A 25,902-nucleotide genomic window follows, 5' to 3' on the forward strand; every position below is an offset into this window, starting at 1 on the left:
TGAGTCAGACAACATTTAATGCCGTTTCCTGCAGCCATTGCCTGCAATAAAATGTACATTTATTGGCCAACTAACATTTGCCATAAGCAGAAATCTCCAGCCCGAAGAAGCCTTTAGCACTCACTAATGCAAAACCTTACTTGACTTTACAAATCAATCAACATTTTTTGAACACTAAGAGGTTGAGAGACTTTTCTGCTGAATCTCTTTCAACATCTACAAAAGAGACCTCTTCTGAAAATCAATCCCAACGTATGTTAATGGCAGTGATATAGAAAAACGGATAAAAGTCATCCCAAGCAATGGTGATATAGTACAGTAATGATATTGTACTAAGATGACAACATACAAGTTGCATTCAAAACTATTCAGGAAATAGAATGGAAAATATATAAATATGAGAAGGGTAATCTGCTTTCTACTTAATTTACTTTAAGTCAATGTTCAGCCCTCATGCAATAGCAGCAATGTGAAAGTATCTAAAGGATTGCTCAAATCTACTTGAAAGCTTGTAAAATAACAAAGGAGATCAAAGGAAATATGAAAAAGTAGAGAGCAATATTAAGAGCCAAAAAACTAAGAGGGAAGAGGTGAGGGATAATAGGAAGCACAGCACTGAGAAATAAACCGTAGAGCCAACACAAAACTTAACAAATCAAACCACACAAACAAAATCATTGACAATATACATATATCTACATTTAGCAGTAAGCACAAGCAGCAATTAAAGTTGTCCTCAAAAAGGTGAGGACAACAATAAAATGACAAAAACAAATCCATAGACAGAAATAGCTATTACCAGCACTGCACATTTCCCCAGTGCTTAGTAGACCTAAGTAACATCTTTCTTACAGTAAATATGGGGAACAATAAAGTGCCAAATATCAGCTGCTCATAGATTCTCCCAGCCTCCGATTTCCACCAAGTGCTGATGAATTTACCAAACATTGAAGTGCTGCTCAGCCAAGACTGCAATATTAGTCTTTAAGTCCAGATGTTCACTGTGGGGGGGGGGGGGATCAAATTCATTTTCCAGATATAAACATTCAGCATAGGTGAATATGACCATGTTCACCTATGATTTTTCATTTTCAACATGAGTAGAAAATCATTGATAGTGGTCTTGCATTGGTTAATCTTTGGATGAGCAGTACTGATTGCACCTCCACTGGCTGGATAGCACCTGGCCCGACTAGGCTTTGAAGAGTGCCAACGGAGTACCCTTAAACCGGCAGCAAATGTGGGCTAATACCTTCACAGGAAATGTATGGGCCAATTTACTCCATAGCCTTTTTTTTTTACACCATTGTCTATCATTTCAGACAGGGAGGACTGTATGAGTACCCTAAAAACCTGAAATTGATGTAAGATTCTGTTAACGTGTTAGAGGCTTATTTTTGTTATCAAAATGGATTGTATGCTTAGCAGCATTTTAGCAGTGCATCTTGTGTGATAGATAAAGGTTGTGCAAAATTGTTTTCTTGGGGGTTTTCCTTTTCTCTCTCAGAGGTGGGGTTGTGAGGAAGTGGAGGATGAGGATGAGGAGGGCTGGGAGGGGAGAAGGCTGTGGGTGCGGGATGGCTGCATGGGTCTAGGATTCTGGGATGTGGAACTGGACTCAAAAGGTGATGCCTGCCCAAGACTGCCGTCTTTCACCTCCGTGTCCAACTGGGTAGGACACTCAAAGTGGACACAATGGAACACCTGAAAGAGAGAGAGAAACAGGAAATGAGGAACGGATATACAACATTTCCCCCTGGTGCCACTAAGTTTTTCAGATGGTGGCACCAGCCCATGATTTGGTTGCATCATGTGTTCCCCCACACCGTCACGCAATAGAAAAACATATGTAATTAACAAAGAATTAAAGTGCTTTATTAAGAAGTGAGATGGTATTCAGAAATATTTTCTTTCCTCTAACATTTTGTGATTAAAAATATGCACAACCAAATCCAGTGACAGTCATGAATATTGGGTTGACAATTAGACTATTGTCATTATATTTTACTGTTAAAATAGGGCTCCAGAGATCTCCAGATGTTTAGAGATCTTTATGTGCACTAATATAATAATAGGCACATTTATTTATGGCTAATTTCCCACCTAGTTATCTAGATCACTAACTAATTATAAACTGGGTGGTTTGAGCCCTGAATGCTGATTGGCATGAAAGCCGTCGTATATCAGACCGTATACCACGGGTATGACAAAATATTTATTTTTACTGCTCTAATTACATTGGTAACCAGTTTAAAATAATAGCAAATAGCCGTGGTATATTGGCCATACACCAAACACCCTCAGGCCTTGTTGCTTAAATATAATACCCACTGCTAGTAGCCATGTATTAATCTAACAGTAAATGTAATGTCCTAAAAATCTTTGCAGGCGTGAGGCCTATGCAATCGCAATGGCCAATGCGCATTTCGCGCACACTATCTCAAAGCCATTTCAAATATCTTGGTTGTAAAATAGTTGCTATTAAGCTCAATATGGAGAGTTGATAATGTTTTTATAATACCACCAGAAAGCTGAGAACCACCTGTCCTCCCTTTAAAAATCGGTGATATTAGTATTACACAGGATAGCTGTGTTTTCCCCGCAATTGGATTTTGAAATGCTTCAAGATGTCCACCCTTGCTCCTGTACTCAAGAAAGTGAAGGTAACTGAAATAAATGACTATCGCCCCGTAGCACTCACTTCTGTCATCATAAAGTGCTTTGAGAGGCTAGTTAACGATCATATCACCTCCACCTTACCAGACACCCTAGACCCACTACAATTTGCATACACCCCAACAGATCCATAGGTGAACCAATCACCATCACACTGCCCTATCCCATCTAGACAAGAGGAATACCTATGTAAGAATGCAGTTCATCAACGACAGCTCAGTCTTCAACACCACAGTACCCTCCAAGCTCATCACTAAGCTCAGGGCACTAGGTCTGAACCCCACCCTGTGCAACTGGGTCCTGGACTTCCTGACTGGCTCATCCCTGTTGGTGAAGGTAGGCAACAACACCTCCGCTACGCTGATCCTCAACACGGGGGCCCCACAAAGGTGCGTGCTCATCCCCCTCCTGTACTCCCTGTTCAGCCATGACTACGTGGCCAAGCATGTATCCAACTCAATCTTCAAGTTTGCAGACAACAGTGGTAGGCCTGATTACCAACAACGACGAGACAGCTTACAGGGAGGTGGTGAGGGCCCTGGCAGATTGGTGCTAGGCAAATAACCTCTCCCTCAACATCAACAAAATGAAAGAGCTGATCGTTGACTTCAGGAGACAGCAGAGAAAGCACACCCCCATCCACATCGAAGTGGCAGTAGTAGAGAGGGTGAAAAGCTTCGTTCCTCCGAGTGCACATCACTGACAACCTAAAATGGTCCAACATACAGACAGTGTGGTGAAGAAGGCGTAACAGCGCCAATTCAACCTCAGAAGGTTGAATACATTTGGCTTGGCCACAAAGACCATCACAAACTTCTACAGATGCACCATTGAGAGCATTCTGTTGGGTTGTATCACCGACTGGCATGGCAATTGCACCGTCCGCAACCGCAGGGCTCTCCAGAGGGTGGTGAGGTCAGCCTAACACAACACTGCGGGCACATTGTTTATCCAAAATGGCGTAGCAGTCGAACTTGTGTTTGTCTTGTCCCGTGTTAGTCTGTAAATAGTCTGGTTTTCCTTTTTTTCATATACATTTTAATCTCAATTTCCATCTACTAAACATACTATCCAGCAACCAGCCTCACCCAATGTGGTACGGATCTGCTATTTTTTATACCTTATAACTGGAACCTCCATCAGAGGCTAACCAGCAAACTAGCTACTAGTCATTGTTTGCCACTGCTAGCGACACTAGCCAGCTTTAGCTCGGACAATTACCTGCCAATCTGCACAGCACGATATCAACACAGAGCATATCGGACTGGTTTTCTCCACTACATCGCCGAATTCCTGCCGCAAGCTCTGGACCATTACACCGGATCATCACAGCTAACTAGCTGCAACCGAGTGGCTACTGTTGGCTAACGCCTCTGTCTCAAAGCAAGCACCAGTTAGCCTTGAGCTAGCCTCGAGCAAGGCCCATCTCCCGGCAAGTCGACAGAGTTTACCAGCTAATTCTTGGTCTACAAATACCTCTTTTGCCAATTGGCCTGGACCCTTTATTGTCGACACAGAGCCCGCCGATCCATCATGACTGGTCTGCCAACGTAATCATCCGAAGTGGTTTTCAACAGGCTTCTCTGTTGCGATGTCACAGAAGACCCATCTGCTAGCCCCAGCCCGCTAGCTTTCTGAACACCGTGTCTCCCGCTCGCCTAGCGTAGTAGCAACTAACGAACGGCTCCCTGACTCACCTATCGCTGCTCATTGGACCCTATGATCACTCGGCTACACAGCTGATGCCTGCTGGTCTGTTCATTAACACTGTACCTAATTTTGTTCATCCGTCAGCCCCAGCCTCGAACTCCGGTGTGTGTACCCATCCGACCCTCTCTGCCCATTCATCGCCATTTACCCGTTGTTGTGTCAGCTCTCCCGACCAACACCCATGATTGCTTTATGTCCTGCTCAACATGCCTGAGAAGATCTTTTGTCCGTCCCGCCCCCCCCCCCACGCATGCGGAGACCTCACCTGGCTTAAGGAGGTGTTGGCTTTGGGGATGACCAGTGAAAAATACCTGCTGGAGCGTGTGCTACGGGTGGGTGTTGCTATGGTGACCAGTGAGCTGAGATAAGGCAGGGCTTTACCTAACAGAGACTTATAGGTGACCTGGAGCAAGTGGGTTTGGCGACGAATATGTAGCGAGGGCCAGCCAACGAAAGCATACAGGTCGCAGTGGTGAGTAGTATATGGGGCTTTAGTGACAAAACGGATGACACTGATAGACTGCATCCAGTTTGCTGAGTAGAGTGTTGGAGGCTATTTTGTAAATGACAATCGCCAAAGTCAAGAAGAATCGGTAGGATAGTCAGTTTTACGAGGGTATGTTTAGCAGCATGAGTGAAGGAGGCTTTGTTGCGAAATAGGAAGCCGATTCTAGATTTAATTTTGGATTGGAGATGCTTAATGTGAATCTGGAATGAGAGTTTACAGTCTAACCAGACACCTAGGACTTTGTAGTTGTCCACATATTCTAAGTCAGAACCTTCCAGAGTAGTGATGCTAGTCGGAAGGGCGGGTGTGGGCAGCGATCGGTTGAAGACATGCATTTAGTTTTACTAGCATTTAAAGAGCAGTTGGCCACGGAAGGAGTGTGTATGGCATTGAAGCTTGTTTGGAGGTAGTTAACCTGTTGGGGCTAGGGGGCAGTATTTGCACGGCCGGATAAAAAAACATACCCGATTTAATCTGGTTACTACTCCTGCCCAGTAACTAGAATATGCATATAATTGTTTGATTTGGATAGAAACACCCTAAAGTTTCTAAAACTGTTTGAATGGTGTCTGTGAGTATAACAGAACTCATTTGGCAGGCCAAAACCTGAGAAGATTCCAAACAGGAAGCGCTCTCTCTGACCATTTCATGGCCTTATTGATCATCTCTAACAAAAACAGGGGATCTCTGGCATGACGTGACATTTTCTAACACTCCCATACGCTCTCAGAAGGCGCCAGAAAGCTGAATCGTGGCTTTGCAGCCCATGGCTGAAAAACATTAGCGCATTTTGATAGTGGTCGAAATGAGGACAATGGGACGGGGCGCGCGTGCCCGAGTCGACTCCATGTTTACTTTCTCTCTCTTTGAACGAAAATATTCCGACCGGGAGTGGTGGTTATCGCTTTTTTACGAGAAAAATGGCATAAAAATTGATTTTAAACAGCGGTTGACATGCTTCGAAGTACGGTAATGGAATATTTTGAATTTTTTGTCACGAAACGCGTCGGGCGTGTGACCCTTATTTACCCTTCAGATAGTGTCTTGAACGCACGAACAAAACGCCGCTATTTGGATATAACTATGGATTATTTGGGACCAAACCAACATTTGTTATTGAAGTAGAAGTCCTGGGAGAGCATTCTGACGAAGAACACCAAAGGTAATCAAACTTTTCTAATAGTAAATCGGAGTTTGGTGAGTACCACACTTGGTTGGTGTCAAAATAGCTAGCCTGTGATGGCTGGGCTATCTACTTAGAATATTGCAAAATGTGCTTTCATCGAAAGCTATTTTAAAATCGGACATAGCGAGTGCATAAAGGAGTTCTATATCTATAATTCTTAAAATAATTATGTTTTTTGTGAACGTTTATCGTGAGTAATTTAGTAAATTCACCGGAAGTGTTCGGTGGGAATGTTAGTCACATGCTAGTCACATGCTAATGTAAAAAGCTGGTTTTTGATATAAATATGAACTTGATTGAACAAAACATGCATGTATTGTATAACATAATGTCCTAAGACTGTCATCTGATGAAGATCATCAAAGGTTAGTGCTGCATTTAGCTGTGGTTTGGGTTTATGTGACATTATATGCTAGCTTGAAAAAGGGGTGTCTGATTATTTCTGGCTGGGTACTCTGCTGACATAATCTAATGTTTTGCTTTCGTTGTAAAACCTTTTTGAAATCGGACAGTGTGGTTAGATTAACGAGAGTCTTGTCTTTAAAATGCTGTAAAATAGTCATATGTTTGAGAAATTGAAGTAATAGCATTTCTAAGGTATTTGAATAACGCGCCACGGGATTCCACTGTCTGTTGAGCCCATAGAGGTTAACACAGTGTCCAAAAGAGGGCCAGATGTATACAGAATGGTGTCGTCTGCGTAGAGGTGGATCAGAGAATCACCAGCAGCAAGAAAGACATCATTGATATATACAGAGAAAATAGTGGGCCCGAGAATTGAACCCTGTGGCACCCCCATAAAGACTGCCAGAGATCTGGACAACAGGCCCTTCAATTTGACACACTGAACTCTTTCTGAGAAGTAGTTGGTGAACCAGGCGAGGCAGTCATTTGAGAACCCAAGGCTATTGAGTCTGCCGATAAGAATGCGGTGATTGACAGAGTCAAAAGCCTTGGCCAGGTCGATGAAGACAGATGCACAGTACTGTCTTATCTATGGCGGTTATGATATCGTTTACGACCTTGAGCGTGGCTGAGGTGCACCCTTGACTAGCTCGGAAACCAGATTGCATAGCGGAGAAGGTACGGTGGGATTCGAAATGGTCGGTGATCTGTTTGTTAACTTGGCTTTAGAAGACTTTAGAAAGGCAGGGCAGGATGGATATAGGTCAAACAGTTTGGGTCTAGAGTGTCTCCCCCTTTGAAGAGGGGGATGACAGCGGCAGCTTTCCAATATTTAGGGATCTCAGACGATATGAAAGAGGTTGAACAGGCTAGTAATGGCGGTTGCAACAATGGCAGTGGATAATTTTAGAGAGAAAGGGTACAGATTGTCTATCCCAGCAGATTTGTAGGGGTCCAGATTTTGCAGCTCTTTCAGAACATCCGCTATCTTGATCTGGGTGAAGGAGAAGCGGAGGGGGGTAGCCAGGTGGAAAGCATGGCCGGCCGTAGAAAAATGCTTATTGAAATTCTCGATTATCGAATATTTATTGGTGTTGACAGTGTTTCCTAGCCTCAGTGCAGTGGGCCTCTGGGAGGAGGTGCTCTTATTCTCCATGGACTTTACAATGTCCCAAAACTTTTTGGAGTTAGAGCTACAGGATGCAAATTTCTGTTTCAAAAAGCTAGCCTTTGCTTTCCTAACTGACTGTGTATTGGTTACTGACTACCCTGAAAAGTTGCATATCGCGGGGACTATTCGATGCTAGTGCAGTCCGCCACAGGATGTTTTTGTGCTGGTAGAGGGCAGTCAGGTCTGGAGTGAACCAAGGGCTATATCTGTTCTTATTTCTACATTTTTTTAAAGGGGCATGCTTACTTAAGATGGTGAGGAAATCACTTAAAGAACAACCAGGCATCCTCTACTAATGGGATGAGGCCTGCTCGCAGAAGTATTTTAGGGAGCATTGAACAGTGATGAGGGGTGGTCGTTTGACCGCGAACCCATAGCGGATGCAGGCAATGAGGCAGTGATCGCTGAGATCCTGATTGAAAACAGCAGAGGTGTATTTGGAGGGCAAGTTGGTCAGGATAATATCTATGAGGGTGCCAATATTTACAGATTTAGGGTTGTACCTGGTGGGTTCCTTGATAATTTGTGTCAGATTGAGGGCATCTAGCTTAGATTGTAGGACTGCCGGGGTGTTAAGCATATCCCAGTTTAGGTCACCTAACAGAACGAACTCTGAAGATAGATGGGGGGGCAATCAATTCACATATGGTGTCCAAGGCACAGCTGAGAACTGAGGGAGGTCTATAACAGGCAGCAACAGTGAGAGACTTATTTCTGGAGAGATTCATTTTTAAAATTAGAAGCTCAAACTGTTTGGGCATAGACCTGGAAAGTATGACAGAACTTTGCAGGCTAACTCCTCCACCTTTGGCAGTTCTATCTTGAGGGAAAATGTTGTAGTGGGGTACGGAAATCTGAGTTTTTGGTGGCCTTAATTCAGGATTCAGACACGGCAAGGTCATCAGGCTTGGCAAAGTCTGCTAAAGCAGTGAGTAAAACAAACTTAGGGAGGAGGCTTCTGATGGTAACATGCACGAAACCAAGGCTTTTACGGTTACAGAAGTCAATAAATGAGAGCGGCTGGGGACACGCAGGGCCTGAGTTAACCTCCACATCACCCGAGGAACAGAGGAGGAGTAGGATGAGGGAACGGCTAAAGGCTATCAAAACTGGTCGTCTAGTGCGTTGGGGACAGAGAATAAAAGGAGAAGATTTCTGGGCGTGGTAGGATAAATTCAGGGCATAATGTACAGACAGGGGTATGGCAGGGTGCGGGTACAGTGGAGGTAAACCTAGGCATTGAGTGACGATAGAGGTTGCATCTCTGGACGCAATAGTTATGCTGGGTGAGGTCACCGCATGTGTGGGAGGTGGGACAAAAGAGGCATCTGAGGCATGTTGATTGGGACAAGGGGCTCCGCAGTGAACTAAAACAATGATAACTATCCTAAACAACAGTATACAAGGCATATTGACAAAGAGACATAAGGCAAGGTATAAAACAATCACAGGTGCTGATTGGGAGAGCTAGCTAAGACAACGGCTAAAACAACAACAGGTTTTTATTTTTCCTTTGCCTCCAACTCCTGTCCATACGTGGAACGGATGTGGGTGGGGCTAGGTCTACATAGAGGTGCTGTTCTCAGTAGATTCACAAAAGCTCTGACGAAGGCCGTTAGGCCGATACGTAAGCTTATTAAATATCAGTGATACTATCAAGAGCAGTGTGCGGTTTCCTTTTTTCCTTCAAAACAACAACAGGTAAAATGGTGAAGAATGGGCAGAGAGGGTCAGTTAACTGTACACAAGGCCTGAGTTCGAGGCTGGGGCCGACAGATAAACAAAATGGAGTACCGTGATTAATGAACAGTCCAGCAGGCATCAGCTATGTAGCCAAGTGATTATAGGGTCCAGCAATAGATGAAACAGGGAAGCCGCTAAGTAGTCGTTACTATGCTAGCAAGCGGGTGACACGGCATTCAAAAAAAGTTAGCAGGTCGGGGCTAGTAGAAGCGTCTGCTCTGACGTCCGGCAAAGGCCGGTTGAGGGCACAGCGGATGGAATTACATTGGCAGATCAGTCGTGATGGAACAGCAGGGCTCCGTGTTGACAAAGGGTCCAGGCAAGTTGGCAAAAGAGGTATTGTAGCTGGAGTAATTTCGTTTGCTAGCCGGGAGATGCATATGGCTCGTGGCTAACTGGTGCAAGCTTTGGGATAAGGGCGTTAGCCACTATAGCCACTCGGTAGCAGTGATGATCCGATGCAAAGGTTCAAAGCTTACTGCAAGAATCCGGTGGTGTAGAGGATTCTAGTCGTGTTAGTGAAGAGCCCGGAAGGCATCAGCTGTGTAGCCGAGTGATCATAAGGTCTACTGAGCAGGCCGGGAGATGGGCCTGGCTCAAGGCTAGCGTCGGGGCTGGGATGATAATGAGTAAATGGTCCAGGGCTTACGGCAGGAATCCGGTGTTGTCGTGAAGAAAAACAGTCCTATATGCTGAGGGTTGATAACACGCTGTGCAGACTGGCAAGTATTATCCAGGCTAAAAGCGGTTTGTGTCTGTGCTAAAGGCCGCTAGCAGTGGTTGACAATGACTAAATAGCTAGTAGCCAATTAGCTGCTGATGGCTAGCTTCTGATGGAGGTTCAGGCTATAAGGTCTAAAAATAGCAGATCCGTATCAGATTGGGTGAGATGGGTTGCCGGAAGGTATATTTCATTTTTATTAAATGGAAAAAGAGATCGAAAACATGAAATGTATACAAAAAAGACAAAAAATAAGAAATGTACACGGGAGAATGACAAACAACGTCTGCACTGCTACGCCATCTTGGAACAAACGGATTGGGGTCAGGGATATAAGATTGAGTTCAGGGCTTTGTGATGGCCACTCCAATACCTTGACTTTGTTGTCCTTAAGCCATTTTGATCGGAACTTTGGAAGTATGCTTGGGGTCGTTGTCAATTTGGAAGACCCATTTGCGACCAAGCATTAACTTCCTGACTTATGTCTTGAGATGTTGCTCAATATATCCACATAATTGTCCTTCCTCACGATGCCATCTATTTTGTGAAGTGCACCAGTCCCTCCTGCAGCAAAGCACCCCCACAACATGATGCTGCCACCCACCACCTTCACGGTTGGGATGGTGTTCTTCGGTTTGCAAGCCTCCCCCTTTTTCCTCCAAACATAAATGGTCATCATGGCCAAAGTTCTATTTTTGTTTCATCAGACCAGAGGACATTTCTCCAAAAAGTATGATCTTTGTCCCCATGTTCAGTTGCAGCATACCAGCAGCATACCACCCTGCATCCCACTGCTGGCTTGCTTCTGAAGCTAAGCAGGGTTGGTCCTGGTCAGTCCTTAGATGGGAGACCAGATGCTGCTGGAAGTGGTGATGGAGGGACAGTAGGAAGCACTTTCCTCTCGTCTAAAAAATATCCCAATGCCCTGTGTAGGGTGCCATCTTTCGGATGGGACGTTATACGGGTGTCCTGACTCTGAGGTCATTAAAGATCCCATGGCACTTATCGTAAGAGTAGGGGTGTTAACCCCGGTGTCCTGGCTAAATTTCCAAGCAGTTCCTCATACCATCATGGTCACCTAATCACCCCCAGCTTACAGATGGCTCATTCATCCCCCTCCTCTCCCCTGTAACTATTCCCCAGGTCGTTGCTGTAAATGAGAACGTGTTCTCAGTCAACTTATCTGGTAAAATAACAGTAAAATAAATCAAATAAAGTTGCAAACCGTAGTCTGGCTTTTTTTAAGGCGGTTTTGGAGCAGTGGCTTCTTCCTTGCTGGGCGGCCTTTCAGGTTATGTCGATATAGGACTCGTTTTACTGTGGATATAGATACTTTTGTACCCGTTTCCTCCAGTATCTTCACAAGGTCCTTTGCTGTTGTTCTGGGATTGATTTGCACTTTTCGCACCAAAGTACATTCATCTCTAGGAGACAGAACGCGTCTCCTTTCTGAGCGGTATGGCGGCTGCGTGGTCCCATGGTGTTTATACTTGCGTACTATTGTTTGTACAGATGAACGTGGTACCTTCAGGCATTTGGAAATTGCTCCCAAGGATGAACCAGACTTGTGGTCTACAATTGTTTTTCTGAGGTCTTGGCTGATTTATTTTGATTTTCCATGATGTCAAGCAAAGAGGCACTGAGTTTGAAGGTAGACCTTGAAACACATTCACAGGTACACCTCCAATTGACTCAAATGTTGTCAATTAGCCTATCAGAAGCTTCTAAAGCCATGACATGATTTTCTAGAATTTTCCCAGTCAACTTAGTGAATGTAAACTTCTGACCCACTGGAATTGTGACACAGGGAATTATAAGTCATGACTTGTGTCATGCACAATGTAGATGTCCTAACCGACTTGCCAAAACTATAGTTTGTTAACAAGAAATTTGTGGAGTGGTTGAAAAACTAGTTTTAATGACTCCAACCTAATTGTATGTAAACTTCTGACTTCCAACTGTATTCTAGTCAAGGCTCATCCTATATAAAACTACTGCTGTACACACATTTTCTATTCATATACTGTCCATACACACCATCATATACAGTGGCTTCAGAAAGTATTCAGACTCCTTGACTTTATCCACATTTTGTTACGTTACTGACTTATTCTAAAATGCATTTAAATAAAAATAAGTCAATCTACATACAATACCCCATAATGACAAAGCAAAAACAGGTTTTTAGAAATGTTTCCAAATTGAAATATTAAAACCAGAAATACCTTATTTACATAAGAATTCAGACCCTTTGTTATGAGACTTGAAATTGAGCTCAGGTGCATCCTGTTTCCATTGATCATCTATGAGATGTTTCTAGGACTTGATTGGACGTGATTTGGAAAGGCACACACCTGTCTATATAAGGTCCCACAGTTGACAGTGCATGTCAGAGCAAAAATCAAACCATGAGGTTCAAGGAATTGTCCGTAGAGCTCTGAAACAGGATTGTGTCGAGGCACAGATCTGGGGAAGGGTAGCAAAAAATGTCGGCAGCGTTGAAGGTCCCCAAGAACAAAGTGGCCTCCATCATTCTCAAATGGAAGAAGTTTGGAACCGCCGAAACTCTTCCTAAAGCTGGCTGCTCGGCCAAACTGAGCAATTGGAGGAAAAGGGCCTTGGTCAGGGAGGTGACCAAGAACCCGATGGTCACTCTGACAGAGCTCTAGAGTTCCTCTGTGGAGATGGGAGAACCTTCCAGAAGGACAACCATCTCCGCAGCACTCTACCAATCAGGCCTTTATGGTAGAGTGGCCAGAAGGAAAGCCACTCTTCAGTAAAAAGGCACATGACAGCCCGCTTGGAGTTTGCCAAAAGGCACCTAAAGACTCTCAGACTATGAGAAACAATATTCTCTGGTCTGATGAAACCAAGACAGAAATCTTTGGCCTGAATGCCAAGCATTCTCTTTGGCCTGAATGCCAAGTCTGAAGGAAACCTGGCATCATCCCTATGGTGAAGCATGGTGGTGACAGCATCATGCTGTGGGGATGTTTTTCAGCGGCAGGGACTGGGAGACTAGTCAGGATCGAGGCAAAGGTGAACGGAGCAAAGTACAGAGAGACCCTTGATTAAAACCTGCTCCAGAGCACTCAAGACCTCAGACTAAGGGGGCAAAGGTTCGCCTTCCAACAAGACAATGACCCTAAGCACACAGCCAAGACAATGTAGGAGAGTGGCTTCGGGACAAGTCTCTGAATGTCCTTGATTGGCCCAGCCAGAGCCCGGACCTGATCGAACATCTCTGGAGAGACCTGAAAATAGCTGTGCAGCAACGCTCCCCATTCAACCTGACAGAGCTTGAGAGTATCTGTAGAGAAGAATGTGAGAAACTCCCCATGTACAGGTGTGCCAAGCTTGTAGCGTCATACCCAAAAAGATTCCAGGCTGTAATCGCTGCCAAAGGTGCTTCAACAAAAGTACTGAGAATTCTTATGTAAATATTCTTATGTACATTTTATTGAAGTTTTTTTATTTGTAATAAATTAGCAAAAAAAAATGTTGCTTTGTCATTATGGGGTATTGTGTGTAGATTGAGGGAAAAAAACGATTTAAATAAATTTTTGAATAAGGCTGTAACCTAACAAAATGTGAAAAAAGTCAAGGGGTCTGAATACTTTCCGAAGGCACTGTACATATCTATTTCTATATTCCAGATATATTCTGGATGCGACCAATAGAACATTTTACTTACACAGCCAAGTCAAAGGGTTGCAAAATGTTAATAAATGGTTGCAGTATGGAGCTCTGTAAATGCAAAAATCCAGACAAAATATATTTTTTTAATTACGGTGTATGCGCAATCCTCTCACCTCATTTGCAGTGTTGTTAGTTCCCACGATGCGAATAAAAGAGGCAGGCTGCTTGTCGAATTTGAGTGTCTGCCACGATCTGTTGAAGAAAAACAAAACTGTTAAAAGATCTCAGATGGACAGTATTACACAAAGATAATCTGAAAAGAGTATGGGAAAGGGAGACTTGAAGACAGACTGGGAGTCTTACCGACATGGCACCTTGGTGCGGTCCACCACCTTTGTCCACTGCTGCTGATTGGTGGAGACCTCAATGTAGTAACTGTAGGATCGCTCATCACAGTCCCACAGTAGCAGTCTGTCCAGATAGAAATAGAAAATATCTAAATCATTAGCATCATTTTTAAATCAAATGTGCAGACAGATACAAAACCTACAAGACTCAACATGAGTGAACACACACACCCACCCCTACCTTAAGGAGCCAATAGTGTAGGGTTGAGCCAGTTGAATGACAATGGCCCCAGAGCCCAGCTGGTGACAGGTGTAGCCCGAGTCCCAGTCATAGTTGCGCGTGTCCCCGTTGAGCAGAGCATTTCTGCTCCGACTAACCCCCTCGATGACACTGGAACAGGCCGCGATGGTAGCCACATTCTCATTTGGGACTGCAGATATGAAGGATGAAAAAAAGCAGAGGCAAAAAAGCAGTAGAAGAGAGGGAGGATTGGGAATAAAGAAGAGGATTGGAGAGAGGAGTAAGATATGTTTATGTTGATCTGACCTGGCATCTTAAGAATCACATGTAACACTAGTATAACGATTGATATTCCTGCCTTACCGAGAATACCTTTTTCCAGAGTGAAGGAACGGTGTGTGAACATACACTCGAAAGCCACCAGATGGAAGACCTTGTTGACAGTGTTGTGCGTCCCCACAACGCGCACATACCTGGGACACAAGGGAACAAATAAAAATCACACCCACTGTTGTAGAACCAAAAGTCAAAATTGGTGCCAACCATAGGAAACCACAGGTAGAGACGCAAAGGGTGAGGTTTTACCTGGCCACACGTGGTGTAAAGAAGAGGTTCTGCCAAGAGCGACACAGGTACTTGGAATGGTCCACAACACGCACCCAATCCAGCTCATCCATGGACACTTCAATATAGTAGGAGTAAGACCTAGACAAAAACAGAGAGACAGATATGGACCATACAAAACCCAGTTACCAAAGCACAGCTGATGAGTATCTCTATTATCAGCATGATAGTAACATTACTGCAATGTATACAGTACCAGTCAAAAGTTCAGACACACCTACCCATTCTAGGGTTTTTCTATATTTTTACTATATTGTAGAATAATAGTGAAGAGATCAAAACTATGAAATAACACATATGGAATCATGTAGTAACCAAAAAAGTGTTAAATCAAAATATATTTTATATTTGAGATTCTTCAAAGTAGCCACCCTTTGCCTTGACAGCTTTGCACACTCTTGGCATTGTCTCATCCAGCTTCACCTGGAATGCTTTTCCAACAGTCTTGGAGGAGTTCCCACATATAATGAGCAATTGTTGGCTGTTTTTCCTTCACTCTGCGATCCAACTCATCCCAAAACATCTCAATTGGGTTGAGGTCGGGTGATTGTGGAGGCCAGGTCACGAGGCAGCACTTCATCGCGCTCCTTAGTCAAACAGCCCTTATACAGCCTGGAGGTGTGTTGGGTCATTGTCCTGTCAAAAAACAAATTACAGTCCCACTAAGTGCAATCCAGATGGGATGGCGTATCGCTGCAGAATGCTGCGGTAGCCATGCTGGTTAGGTTTGCCTTGAATTCTAAAATAAAACATTGACAGTGTCACCAGCAAAACACCCCAACACCTCACACCTCCTCCTCCATGCTTCACGGTGGGAACCATACATGCAGAGGTCATCCGTTCACCTACTCTGTGTCACAAAGACACGGCGGTTGGAACCAAAAATCTCAAATTTGGACTCATCAGACCAAAGATTTCCACCTGTCTAATGTCCATCTCTTCTTCTTATTGGTGTCCTTTAGTAGTGGTTTCCTTGCAGCAATTCAACCATACAGTTCACTCACACACACACACACACACACACACACACACACACACACACACACACACACACACACGTCTAAGGCACTGCATCTCAGTTCAAGAGGCATCACTACAGTCCCAGGTTCGAATCAGGCTGTATCACATCCGGCCGTGATTGGGAGTCCCATAGGGCGGCACATAATTGGCCCAGCGTCGTCCAGGGTAGGCCGTCATTGCAAATAAGAATTTGTTCTTAAAACTCTAGGCGAGGGGGCGGTATTTTCACATCCGGATGAAAAGTGTGCCCAAAGTAAACTGCCTGCTACTCAGGCCCAGAAGCTAGGATATGCATACTATTAGTAGATTTTGATAGAAAACACACTGAAGTTTCTAAAACTGTTTGAATGATGTCTGTGAGTATAACGGAACTTATTTGGCAGGCGAAACCCCAGGCAAACCATCCAGGATCGTTTTTTTTTAGTTTTTTTGAGGTCACTCTTTTCAAAGGAGTTTTCTATGTGGATCTAGATTTCTAAGGCACTTGCTTGCAGTTCCTATCGCTTCCACTGGATGTCAACAGTCTTTAGAAATTGGTTGATGTTTTTCCTTTGAGAAATGAAGAAGTATGGCTGTTCAGAACAAGGGTCGAGTCTAGTGTACTGTTGTGGTTGGGGAGCGCGACTTGAAAGCTCGCTCCACTTTGTTTTTATCCGCTATTGAACGCAGTTTATCCCGTCTTAAATTCGATTGATTATTTACGTAAAAAAAACACCTAAAGTTGTATTAGGAAAGTTGGAAATGTTTGGACAAAGATTACAGGTAACTTATTAGATATTTTGTAGTCATGTTGCGCGAGTTCGAACCGGTGTTCCAGTCCTCATGAGATCTAGTTTCAAATAAAATCAAACTTTGTCACACGTGCCGAATGCAATGAGTGTAGACCTTACCGTGAAATGCTTACTTACAAGCCCTTAACCAACAGTGCAGTTCAAGAAGAATTAAGAAAATATTTACCAAATAAACTAATGTAAAAAATACAAACGAAATAAAATAACAATAACGAGGCTATATCCAGGGGGTACCGGTACCGAGTCAGTGTGCGGGGGTACAGGTTAGTTGAGGTAGTTTGTACATGTAGGTAGGGGTGAAGTGACTATGCATAGATAATAGCGAGTAGCAGCAGTGTACAAAACAAATGGGGGGGGAGTGAAAATGTAAATAGTCCGGTGGTCATTTGATTAATTATTCAGGAGTCTTATGGCTTGGGAGTAGAAGCTTTTAAAGGAGCCTTTTTGTACTAAACTTGGCGCTCCGGTACTGCTTGCCGTGCGGTAGCAGAGAAAACAGTCTATGACTTTGGTGACTGGACTAACAATTTTATGGGCTTTCCTCTGACACCGCCAAGTATATAGGTCCTGAATGGCAGGAAGCTTTGTGAATGTTGACCTGTTTAAAGGTCTTGCTCACGTCGGCTACCGAGAGCGTTACCACAGTCATCCAGAACAGCTGGTGCTCAAGTGCATGTTTCAGTGTTGCTTGCCTCGAAGCGTGCATAAAAGGCATTTAGCTCGTCTGGTAGGCTCGCGTCACTGGGCAACTTGAGTCTGGGTTTCCCTTTGTAGTTTGTAATAGTTTAAGCCCTGCCACATCCGACAAGCGTCAGAGCCGGTGTAGTAGGATTCAATCTTAATCCTGTATTGATGCTTTGCCTGTTTGATGGTTCGTCTGAGGGCATAGCAGGATTTCTTATAAGCACCCGGATTAGTGTCCCACTCCTTGAAAGCGGCAGCTCTAGCCTTTAGCTCAGTGCGGAAGTTGCCTGTAATCCATGGCTTCTGGTTGGGGTATGTACGTACAGTCACTGTGGGGATGATGTCGTCGATGCACTTATTGACGAAGCAGATGGCTGAGGTGGTATACTCCTCAATGCCATTGGATGAATCCCGGAACATATTCCAGTCTGTGCTGGCAAAACAGTCCTGTAGCGTAACATCCGCGTCATCTGACCACTTCCGTATTGAGCGAGTCACTGGTACGTCCTGCTTTAGTGGAGGATCAGGGGGATAGAATTATGGTCAGATTTGCCAAATGGAGGGCAGGGGAGAGCTTTGTATGCATCTCTGTGTGTGGAGTAAAGGTGGTCAAAAATGTTGTCTCCCCCTGGTTGCACCCGTGACATGCCGGTAAAAATGTGGTAAAACTGATTTAAGTTTGCCTGCATTAAAGTCCCCGGCCACTAGAATCGCCACTTCTGGATGAGCATTTTGTTGTTTGCTTATGGCCTTATAGAGTTGGTTGAGTCCAGTCTTAGTAGATGGCTACGAATAATATAGATTAGAACTCTTGGTAGATAGTGTGGTCTACAACCTTTCATAAGGTACTCTACCTCAGGCGAGCAATACCTCGAGACTTCTTTAATATTAGACATCGCGTACCAGTTGTTATTGACAAATAGACAACCCCCACCCCTCGTCTTACCAGACGTAGCTTCTCTCTCCTGCCGGTGCATGGAAAATCCCGGCAGTTCTATATTATCCGTATCGTCGATCAGCAACGACTCGGCGAAACAGAAGATATTACAGTTAATGCCCCGTTGGTAGGATAATCTTAATCATCGGTCATCAATTTTATTTTCCAGTGATTGCACGTTAGACAGTAGGACAGATGGTAGTGGGAGTTTACATGTTTTGCCTATGGATTCCCAGAAGGCAGCCCGATCTGTGCCCCCTTTTCCTCCGCCTTTTCTTCACGCAAATGACAGGGATTTGGGCCTGTTCCCGGGAAAGCAGTATATGCTTCTCGTCAGACTTGTTAAAGGAAAAAGCTTCTTCCAGTTTCCAAATACGGCTCTTCTGTATACCACCCCTACCTTGTCACAGTACAATTGAAAACACATCGAGGAAAGAAATTCCACAAATTAACTTAACAAGGCACACATGTTAATTGAAATGCATTCCAGGAAACTACGTCATGAAGCTGGTTGAGAGAATGCCAAGAGTGTGCAAAGCTGTCATCAAGGCAAAGGGTGGCTACTTTGAAGAATCTCAAATATAAAATATATTTTGATTTGTTTAACCATTTTGTGGTTACTACATGATTCCATACGCGTTATTTCATAGGTTTGATGTCGTCACTATTATTCTACAATGTAGAAAATAGCCAAAATCAAGAAAAACCCTAGAATGAGTAGGTGTGTCCAAACTTGACTGGTACTGTATATAAAAACATTGCTCACCAGTTGTGCAAAACCTTCAGAGAGGAATTAATGCATGTTTGATAGCCTACAATGGAGTTAGACTTAGCAGAATCACTGATTGGCAAATCACCTTGCATCCCAAATAATGACTCATTATGTGATCAAGATTAGCGATTGTGCCTTGCTTAAACTGATACCTTAAAACATGCTGGATGTCTCACTCACCGGCTGTCCCGGTCCCAGAGCAGGATGCGGATGTGGTTGATGATAGAGGCCTGGCCCAGTTTGATCTGAAGGCCAGCGCGGCCGTCCTCCTCAATGGGGTGTCTGGAGAAGCCGTGGTCCAAGTCGTAGTTCTGGGTGTCTCCGTCCAGCAGCGCCGACTTCAGCTCTCCCTTCACCACCTGGGCCCCGTACTTCATGGTGGCAATGTTCTCCTCGGGGACTGTAAGACACAAAGGCATCACATTGAATACATAATATTAAATACATATCTCACACACACACGGAATACAAAGAGACACATACAGAATTCCCACGCAAACAAAACACACAGACTCCCATTGACAATTTAAGCTATTAGTTGCCGAGTACTAGAACAGGACCGGAAGCGACAGACTCACTGAGCATGCCGCGGTAGTTGAGGTCCATGTCGCGACTCTCTGAGCGGGTCTTGATGGCGTCCAGCAGGTCATCTGGGTTGAGCAGTCCCGAGGGACGCACCACGTTCAGCATCTCCGTCAGGCTCATGAGCGGCAGCCGCACAGCTGCCATCACTTCCTGCGTGGCGCTTCCCTCACCGTTCTGCCGGCTCCAATGACACAGCGCCTGGAAGATCTCCTTCTCGCTTGCTGCAAATGAGTCCCTCCGTAACAAGGTCAGCAGAGCAGTCTGCACAGAGAGAGAGAGGATAAAAAGATGTTCAGTTAATACTACTTCTATCAAATTGGATTCAGTCATATTTACTGGATCTGGGTCTTGTTCATTAGGGCACACAATGAAAATCGTTTGAAAACATTTAGCAATTATATATATATATTTTTTTATTGCATTTCTTATTAGTCCAGGTAGTTCCCTTCCTGTTTTGGTCCATGTTCTTCCATGTTTGTTGCCTAATTAACAAGACCCTGCCTACTCTCACTCACCTTGGACAATGTGAGGAAGCCGTCTGAGGCCAGGACCTCCGGGGCGCGACGATCCATGTAGGCGCAGCACGCTGCACTGAGCGCACTCAGACAGTACAGGCTGGCCACGTCAAACACCAAACACACATTGTGCGTATGCAGGATGGTGCGCAGGAACTCTGAGGTGGAGTCCTCTAGTGGCTGGAGGCCATAGCGGTGGGCCAGACCCAGGAAGTCCAGCAGCACCTCCTCGCGGGCTGAGCTGAGGCTAGCCCGGCCCGTGTAAAGGTAGTTGAGGAGCATGGAGAAGGCCTCGGGTCGCGTCTCCTCCAGGGTCACCTCCGCCTGCGGCTGGGACTCCTTCATCCCGCCATACAGCAGAGCTCTGAGGAAAAGGATTACACATCTCATAGATTGTTACCTAGTCCTAGATACTCCATATGAGCACACTAAAAGGAGTATGTTTAGATTCTGAAATACAAATGTTCACAATTTATTCAAGATTAAAAATATGAATATCTAAAATGTCTAAAAATAAGCTAAATCAAAAATGGTAGTTGAGATATTTATAATGTTGAATAAATTAATGTCAACATTTGTATTTTAAAATCTAGACTAGAGGTCGACAGATTATGATTTTTCAACACCGATACCGATTATAGGAGGACCAAAAAAACCGATACCGATTAATTGGCCGATTTTTACATAATTGTAATAATGACAATTACAACAATATTGAAAGAAGACTTATTTTTACTTAATATAATACATAAAAATCTATTTAGTCTCAAATAAATAATGAAACATGTTCAATTTGGTTTAAATAATGCAAAAACACAGTGTTGGAGAAGAAAGTAAGAGTGCAATATGTGTATTATATGTAAAAAAGCTAATGTTTAAGTTCCTTGCTCAGAACATGAGAACATATGAAAGCTGGTTGTTCCTTTTAACATGAGTCTTCAATATTCCCAGTTAAGAAGTTTTAGGTTGTAGTTATTATAGGACTATTTCTCTCTCTATATCATATGTATTTCATATACCTTTGACTATCGGATGTTCTTATAGGCACTTTAGTATTGCCAGCCTAATCTCAGGAGTTGATAGGCTTGAAGTCATAAACAGCGCTGTGCTTCAAGCATTGCGAAGAAATGCTGACAAACGCAGGAAAGTGCTGTTTGAATGAATGCTTACGAGCCTGCTGCTGCCTACCACCACTCAGTCAGACCGCTCTATCAAATCATAGACTTAATTATAATATAATAAACACACAGAAATGCGAGCCTTAGGTCATTAATATGTTCAAATCCGGAAACAAAACGTTTATTATTTCAGTGAAATACGGAACCGCTCCGTTTTTTATCGAACGGGTGGCATCCATAAGTCTAAATATTACTGTTACATTGCACAACCTTCAATGTTATGTCATAATTATGTAAAATTCTGGCAAATTAATTACGGTCTTTGTTAGCAAGAAATGGTCTTCACACAGTTCGCAACGAGCCAGGCGGACCAAACTGCTGCATATACCCTGACTCTGCTTGCACAGAACACAAGTACCACAATTTCCCTAGATAATATTGCCTGCTAACATGAATTTATTTTAATTAACTAAATATGCAGGTGTAAAAAAATATACTTGTGTATTGATTTTAAGAAATGCATTGATGTTTATGGTTAGGTATATTGGTGCAACGACAGTGCTTTTTCGCGAATGCGCTTGTGAAATCGTCACCTGTTTGGCGAAGTAGGCTGTGATTCGATGATAAATTAACAGGCACCGCATTGATTATTTGCAACGCAGGACAAGCTAGTTAAACTAGTAATATCATCAACCGTGTGTAGTTAACTCGTGATTATGTTAATATTGATAGTTTTTTATAAGATAAGTTTAATGCTAGCTAGCAACTTACCTTGGTTCCTTGCTGCACTCGCGTAACAGGTGGTCAGCCTGCCACACAGTCTCCTCGTGGAGTGCAATCGGCGTCCAAAAATGCAGATTACCGATTGTTATGAAAACTTGAAATCGTCCCTAATTATTTGTCCATGCCGATTAATCGGTCGACCTCTAATCTAGACATACTCCATATGTTAGAGCACCCGATGAAGAGTAGATTGACATCAAGATGTTGTCTGTATCATGTATGGTTCACCGATCACAAGGTCTTACAGGAGGCATATATAGGTCTAAAAAGGGCCACTTTCATCATGATTTTCTCAAAAATGGTTTGTGATACAAATGTAAAAAGCATGTCAAACAATCCTTCCTCCCAATGAAGTCCCTATGTGAGAATTGCCAGAACAATCTGAGATCTGAAATACCCAAAATATTTTACAACCACCCAAAACAGGTGTACCTGAAGTAGTGACAGCGTGCTGCCAAGATGACCCTATGGGCCGGAAAGCGTTTCTCCTCCACAATGAAGGTGACATCACTGTACTCTTCACCTGGAACCAAAGCACCCAGCTGCTCGGAGAGTAGATGGATGTGGTCAATCTCTGACACTGAGGCCAGTGGACGCAAAGGATGGCTGTTGCTACTCATTGTGGTTAGACTTGGGGCGTCTCAATAACATCTGACAGAAGAGAAGACAAGCTGGTTAATTGGTGTCATTGAAACTGGCAGTGCACACACTGTCTCAAGTATCTAGCTACAGCAGCTAACTTTTGATAACTGTAGACCTTGAACAGCCCTGTTCCATGAAGGTCCTGGAGAGCGGAAACACTTCTGTTTTTCCATCATCTACTTCTAATAATGGTCTAGTTCAGACCTGGGACACCAGGTAAGTGCAATAAACTAAAAGGCAGGTAGAAACAAAAAACATAAATGTTTCGGCCCTGGCTCCAGGACCGGAATTGAAGACGGAGCTAGCAAATAGCTACTGTGTAATGTGGGTAACAATGACAGTATGTATTTGTTATAATAGGTAGACAACTTGAAATACAGGAATCATCTAACTAGCTAATAAATCAAGAATGTGAAACTATTCAGCGTAGCTAGCAATATCAGCCACTGAGGCAAAGATTTGTATAACTAAACCAAGCCATACCACAGCCTGTCGTTTCAAATGGGAACAAATGAGTAATAGTGGGCAGAACAAGCAAGGTGGGCAGAGCCATGCACGAGCTAGCGAGGTCTTATTGGCGCGTTCGAGATACTATTTGCATATTTCCGTTAAGGACCGCCTACTCTGCGAAGGGCGTGTGTGCAATAACTTAATTCGCCTTTGCAATCTTGTTTAACGACGCAATTATTCTTAACTTTGGCAAATGGTCAAGTCTACAAAACGTAGCCCACTCTGTTAGTAAGAAATTCTAGTTTTGAGAACAGAAAAAATCTATTGAGATCAAATGTGTCATCGATGAGAAAATTTGCAGAATTTCAGGCAAAATCCATCTCATTCCATCTTCTTCGACTACCTGCCATTGTGCTTCCCCTCACTACCATAACGCTAAGCGGTTGCTTCAGATTTATACATCCGGTGAAATATCTGTCTCATTGTTCTATCTGTGCTACTGATCTGTGATGCGGTCAACTGATACAGCAGCTTGGGTTTCACCCGTGTGACATACCTGCACAATAAGCATATCCCCTTCGTTCTCCCTTCCACGAAACCTCTTCCTTGACGTTATTTCCCCCTTTATTCAATCAAATGATCGCATTGAAAATTTCGTCATGAATAATTGCTATCAGTACTAAAAAAAACGATACCATCGCAAACACAACTAAGTAGGGTAACAACCCGGATGTTGTTAGGGTGTGGAGAACGGCACTGTTCCATGAAACAATAGCGCCCCTTGTGTATGGACAAACAGTGTAAATGCAGGTGGTGGATGTGATACATGCGAAAATGATCACATAACAACAATGTAAATTCACGTAAATCTCAACAGTTTGTGATTGCGGCCCGCAATTCGGGTTGTTCCTGCATCTGGACATTACTGAATCTGCAATAACTCCCCCCTCGAGCATTCCATTGGTTCCTGCATGAACGCCCCCCCCTCAAGTATTTTTATTTTTATTTTTTAAGTTTGCACAGATCTTTATTTAACTTGTTGTAAATAACAGTAACATGCAAAACATAAACATAACATAAGAGCCAGAGGGAATCCAAAGAAATTAGAGAAAAATAAAAAAACTATTATATTACAGTTTATGCTTGATATTCTCGATTTCCTCTCATTGTCTAAGGGGTGGCACTAGTTACCAAAGCCACGCAGTCAAAATTGGCTATATGTTAAAAATTCATTAACAGAAGCATTTGCTGTTTGGACTTAATTTAAGGTTAGGCGTAATGTTAGCAGTGCGGTTATGGTTAAGTTTAAAATCAGACTTTAAGAAGATATGTTGTAGAAATAGGCAGGGTTTAGCCATTGTTATGACTGTGGCTGTGGTAAAGTCTACTTTGTTTTGTGATTACCATGTGGACAAAATGTAAATAAAAGTATTATTGTCATAGCTAGCTACCGGTGCCCCACCTCCCATCTGCTGTGTACCGGAATCCTAGCTAGCTAGCTACTTATCCCGCCTGCTGTGTACCGGAGTCCTAACAATGGCCATGTTCGAGAGGATCAAAACTGTGATGTATCATGGGTAAATTGTGACTGACTGATCTACAAATAATCATTAGAAGTTATTTATGATGTAAGGTTATTTGTAGATCAGTCAGTCGGCAGTCACCTGCACTGTCGGCTGCAATGTCGAACAAGCCCAGTGTCTTTCATTCCCACCTGTCGAACATCTGCCCTCGCCATCTTTAACAGAACTGTGGGAAAGCAGTGCCCAACAGGCAGGGGCGAAGGACACCGTATACACTGTCTACCGGTGTCCTAGCTAGCTAGCTAGATATCGTTGTCGCAGTTGTGACTAGATGGAGTACAGCTACGACCGGAAGTTACTTTTCGTAACAGGTTATGGGACCATTTTAGTTAACCCTACCTAACCTTAACCTAAACTCCTCGGTTAATTATCCTAACCTGCTGCATAAGTTGTCCTACACCTGCTACGAAAAAGTCACTTCCAGTCATTGTATACCACCTAGTCAAACTGTTGTTGCCCCGTCTCTTCTTCTTCTGTGGAGTTTATCAGCGGTTGGCATCCAACGTTATGGTGCATTACCGCCACAGACTAAACTGGAGCACCCCCGCCTCCCGCCTGTGTACCAGAGTCCAAGCTTTAAAATGGACCAATAGAAGTATAAAGAGATGTTCCTGCAGATGCAGTAATGCCCACATGCAGGAACGTCAGGAATTGCGGGCCGCAATTACACACTTCTCGTAAATCTACCTAAGAAAACTACTGATGCTATGGTTACCAAATAAATAGGCTGAGTTGTCTAGTTGGCTCAATCTTTACAATTTGAATAAAAACGCAGATGTCGAAAATACGTGAAGATGATCCACATCTCTGTTTATTGCAGACACAGGTTGGGATCAGATCAACCTCAGTCAAATAACATTAGGAGCAGCTAATCACCCTGGCATTAGTAAGTCATCTTCATTGTCAGTTTGTCTCATCCAAACATATCCAATAATTTCTCTGTATGTTACGGTATCCCATCCTTTTCTTTTAGTCAGTTTTTTAGGTGCCCATAGTATACCCAAGCAGATTAAATAATCTATATATACAGTACCAGTCAAAAGTTTGGACA

The 25,902-nt window shown here is 43.5% G+C and overlaps 1 protein-coding gene across 3 annotated transcripts; it reads right to left on the minus strand.

The window, feature by feature from the left end:
• Positions 1-19: 19 nt before the first annotated feature.
• On the minus strand, positions 20-24,023 carry LOC115174571 (BTB/POZ domain-containing protein 9). 3 transcript variants are annotated; one of them, XM_029733234.1, is made up of 11 exons: positions 23,825-24,023; positions 22,609-22,827; positions 20,276-20,639; positions 19,754-20,021; positions 19,356-19,575; positions 14,933-15,052; positions 14,711-14,820; positions 14,348-14,537; positions 14,123-14,230; positions 13,933-14,011; positions 20-1,704 (listed from the first exon to the last, which is right to left on the minus strand). In XM_029733234.1, exons 2-11 carry the CDS (start codon positions 22,794-22,796, stop codon positions 1,504-1,506), a joined length of 1,848 nt encoding a protein of 615 aa, XP_029589094.1. In that variant the 5' UTR covers positions 22,797-22,827; positions 23,825-24,023; the 3' UTR covers positions 20-1,503. The 3 variants fall into 3 exon arrangements, with proteins under 3 accessions (XP_029589094.1, XP_029589096.1, XP_029589097.1); XM_029733236.1 differs by lacking the exon at positions 23,825-24,023 and adding an exon at positions 23,302-23,781; XM_029733237.1 differs by lacking the exons at positions 22,609-22,827; positions 23,825-24,023 and adding an exon at positions 22,165-22,200.
• Between the last annotated feature and the right edge of the window lie 1,879 nt (positions 24,024-25,902).

The sequence above is a fragment of the Salmo trutta genome, chromosome 35 (assembly GCF_901001165.1).
Source record: "Salmo trutta chromosome 35, fSalTru1.1, whole genome shotgun sequence".
In the NCBI taxonomy this organism is placed as follows: Eukaryota; Metazoa; Chordata; class Actinopteri; order Salmoniformes; family Salmonidae; genus Salmo; species Salmo trutta.

Coding starts and splice junctions, on each gene's coding strand:
- LOC115174571 (XM_029733234.1), bottom strand. CDS start 22,796: ATGAGTAGCAACAGCCATCCTTTGCGTCCACTGGCCTCAGTGTCAGAG. Junction 14,231..14,347: donor TACACTATTGGCTCCTTAAG/GTAGGGGTGGGT, acceptor CTATCTGGACAG/ACTGCTACTGTGGGACTGTG. Junction 14,012..14,122: donor CGCACCAAGGTGCCATGTCG/GTAAGACTCCCA, acceptor TTTCTTCAACAG/ATCGTGGCAGACACTCAAAT.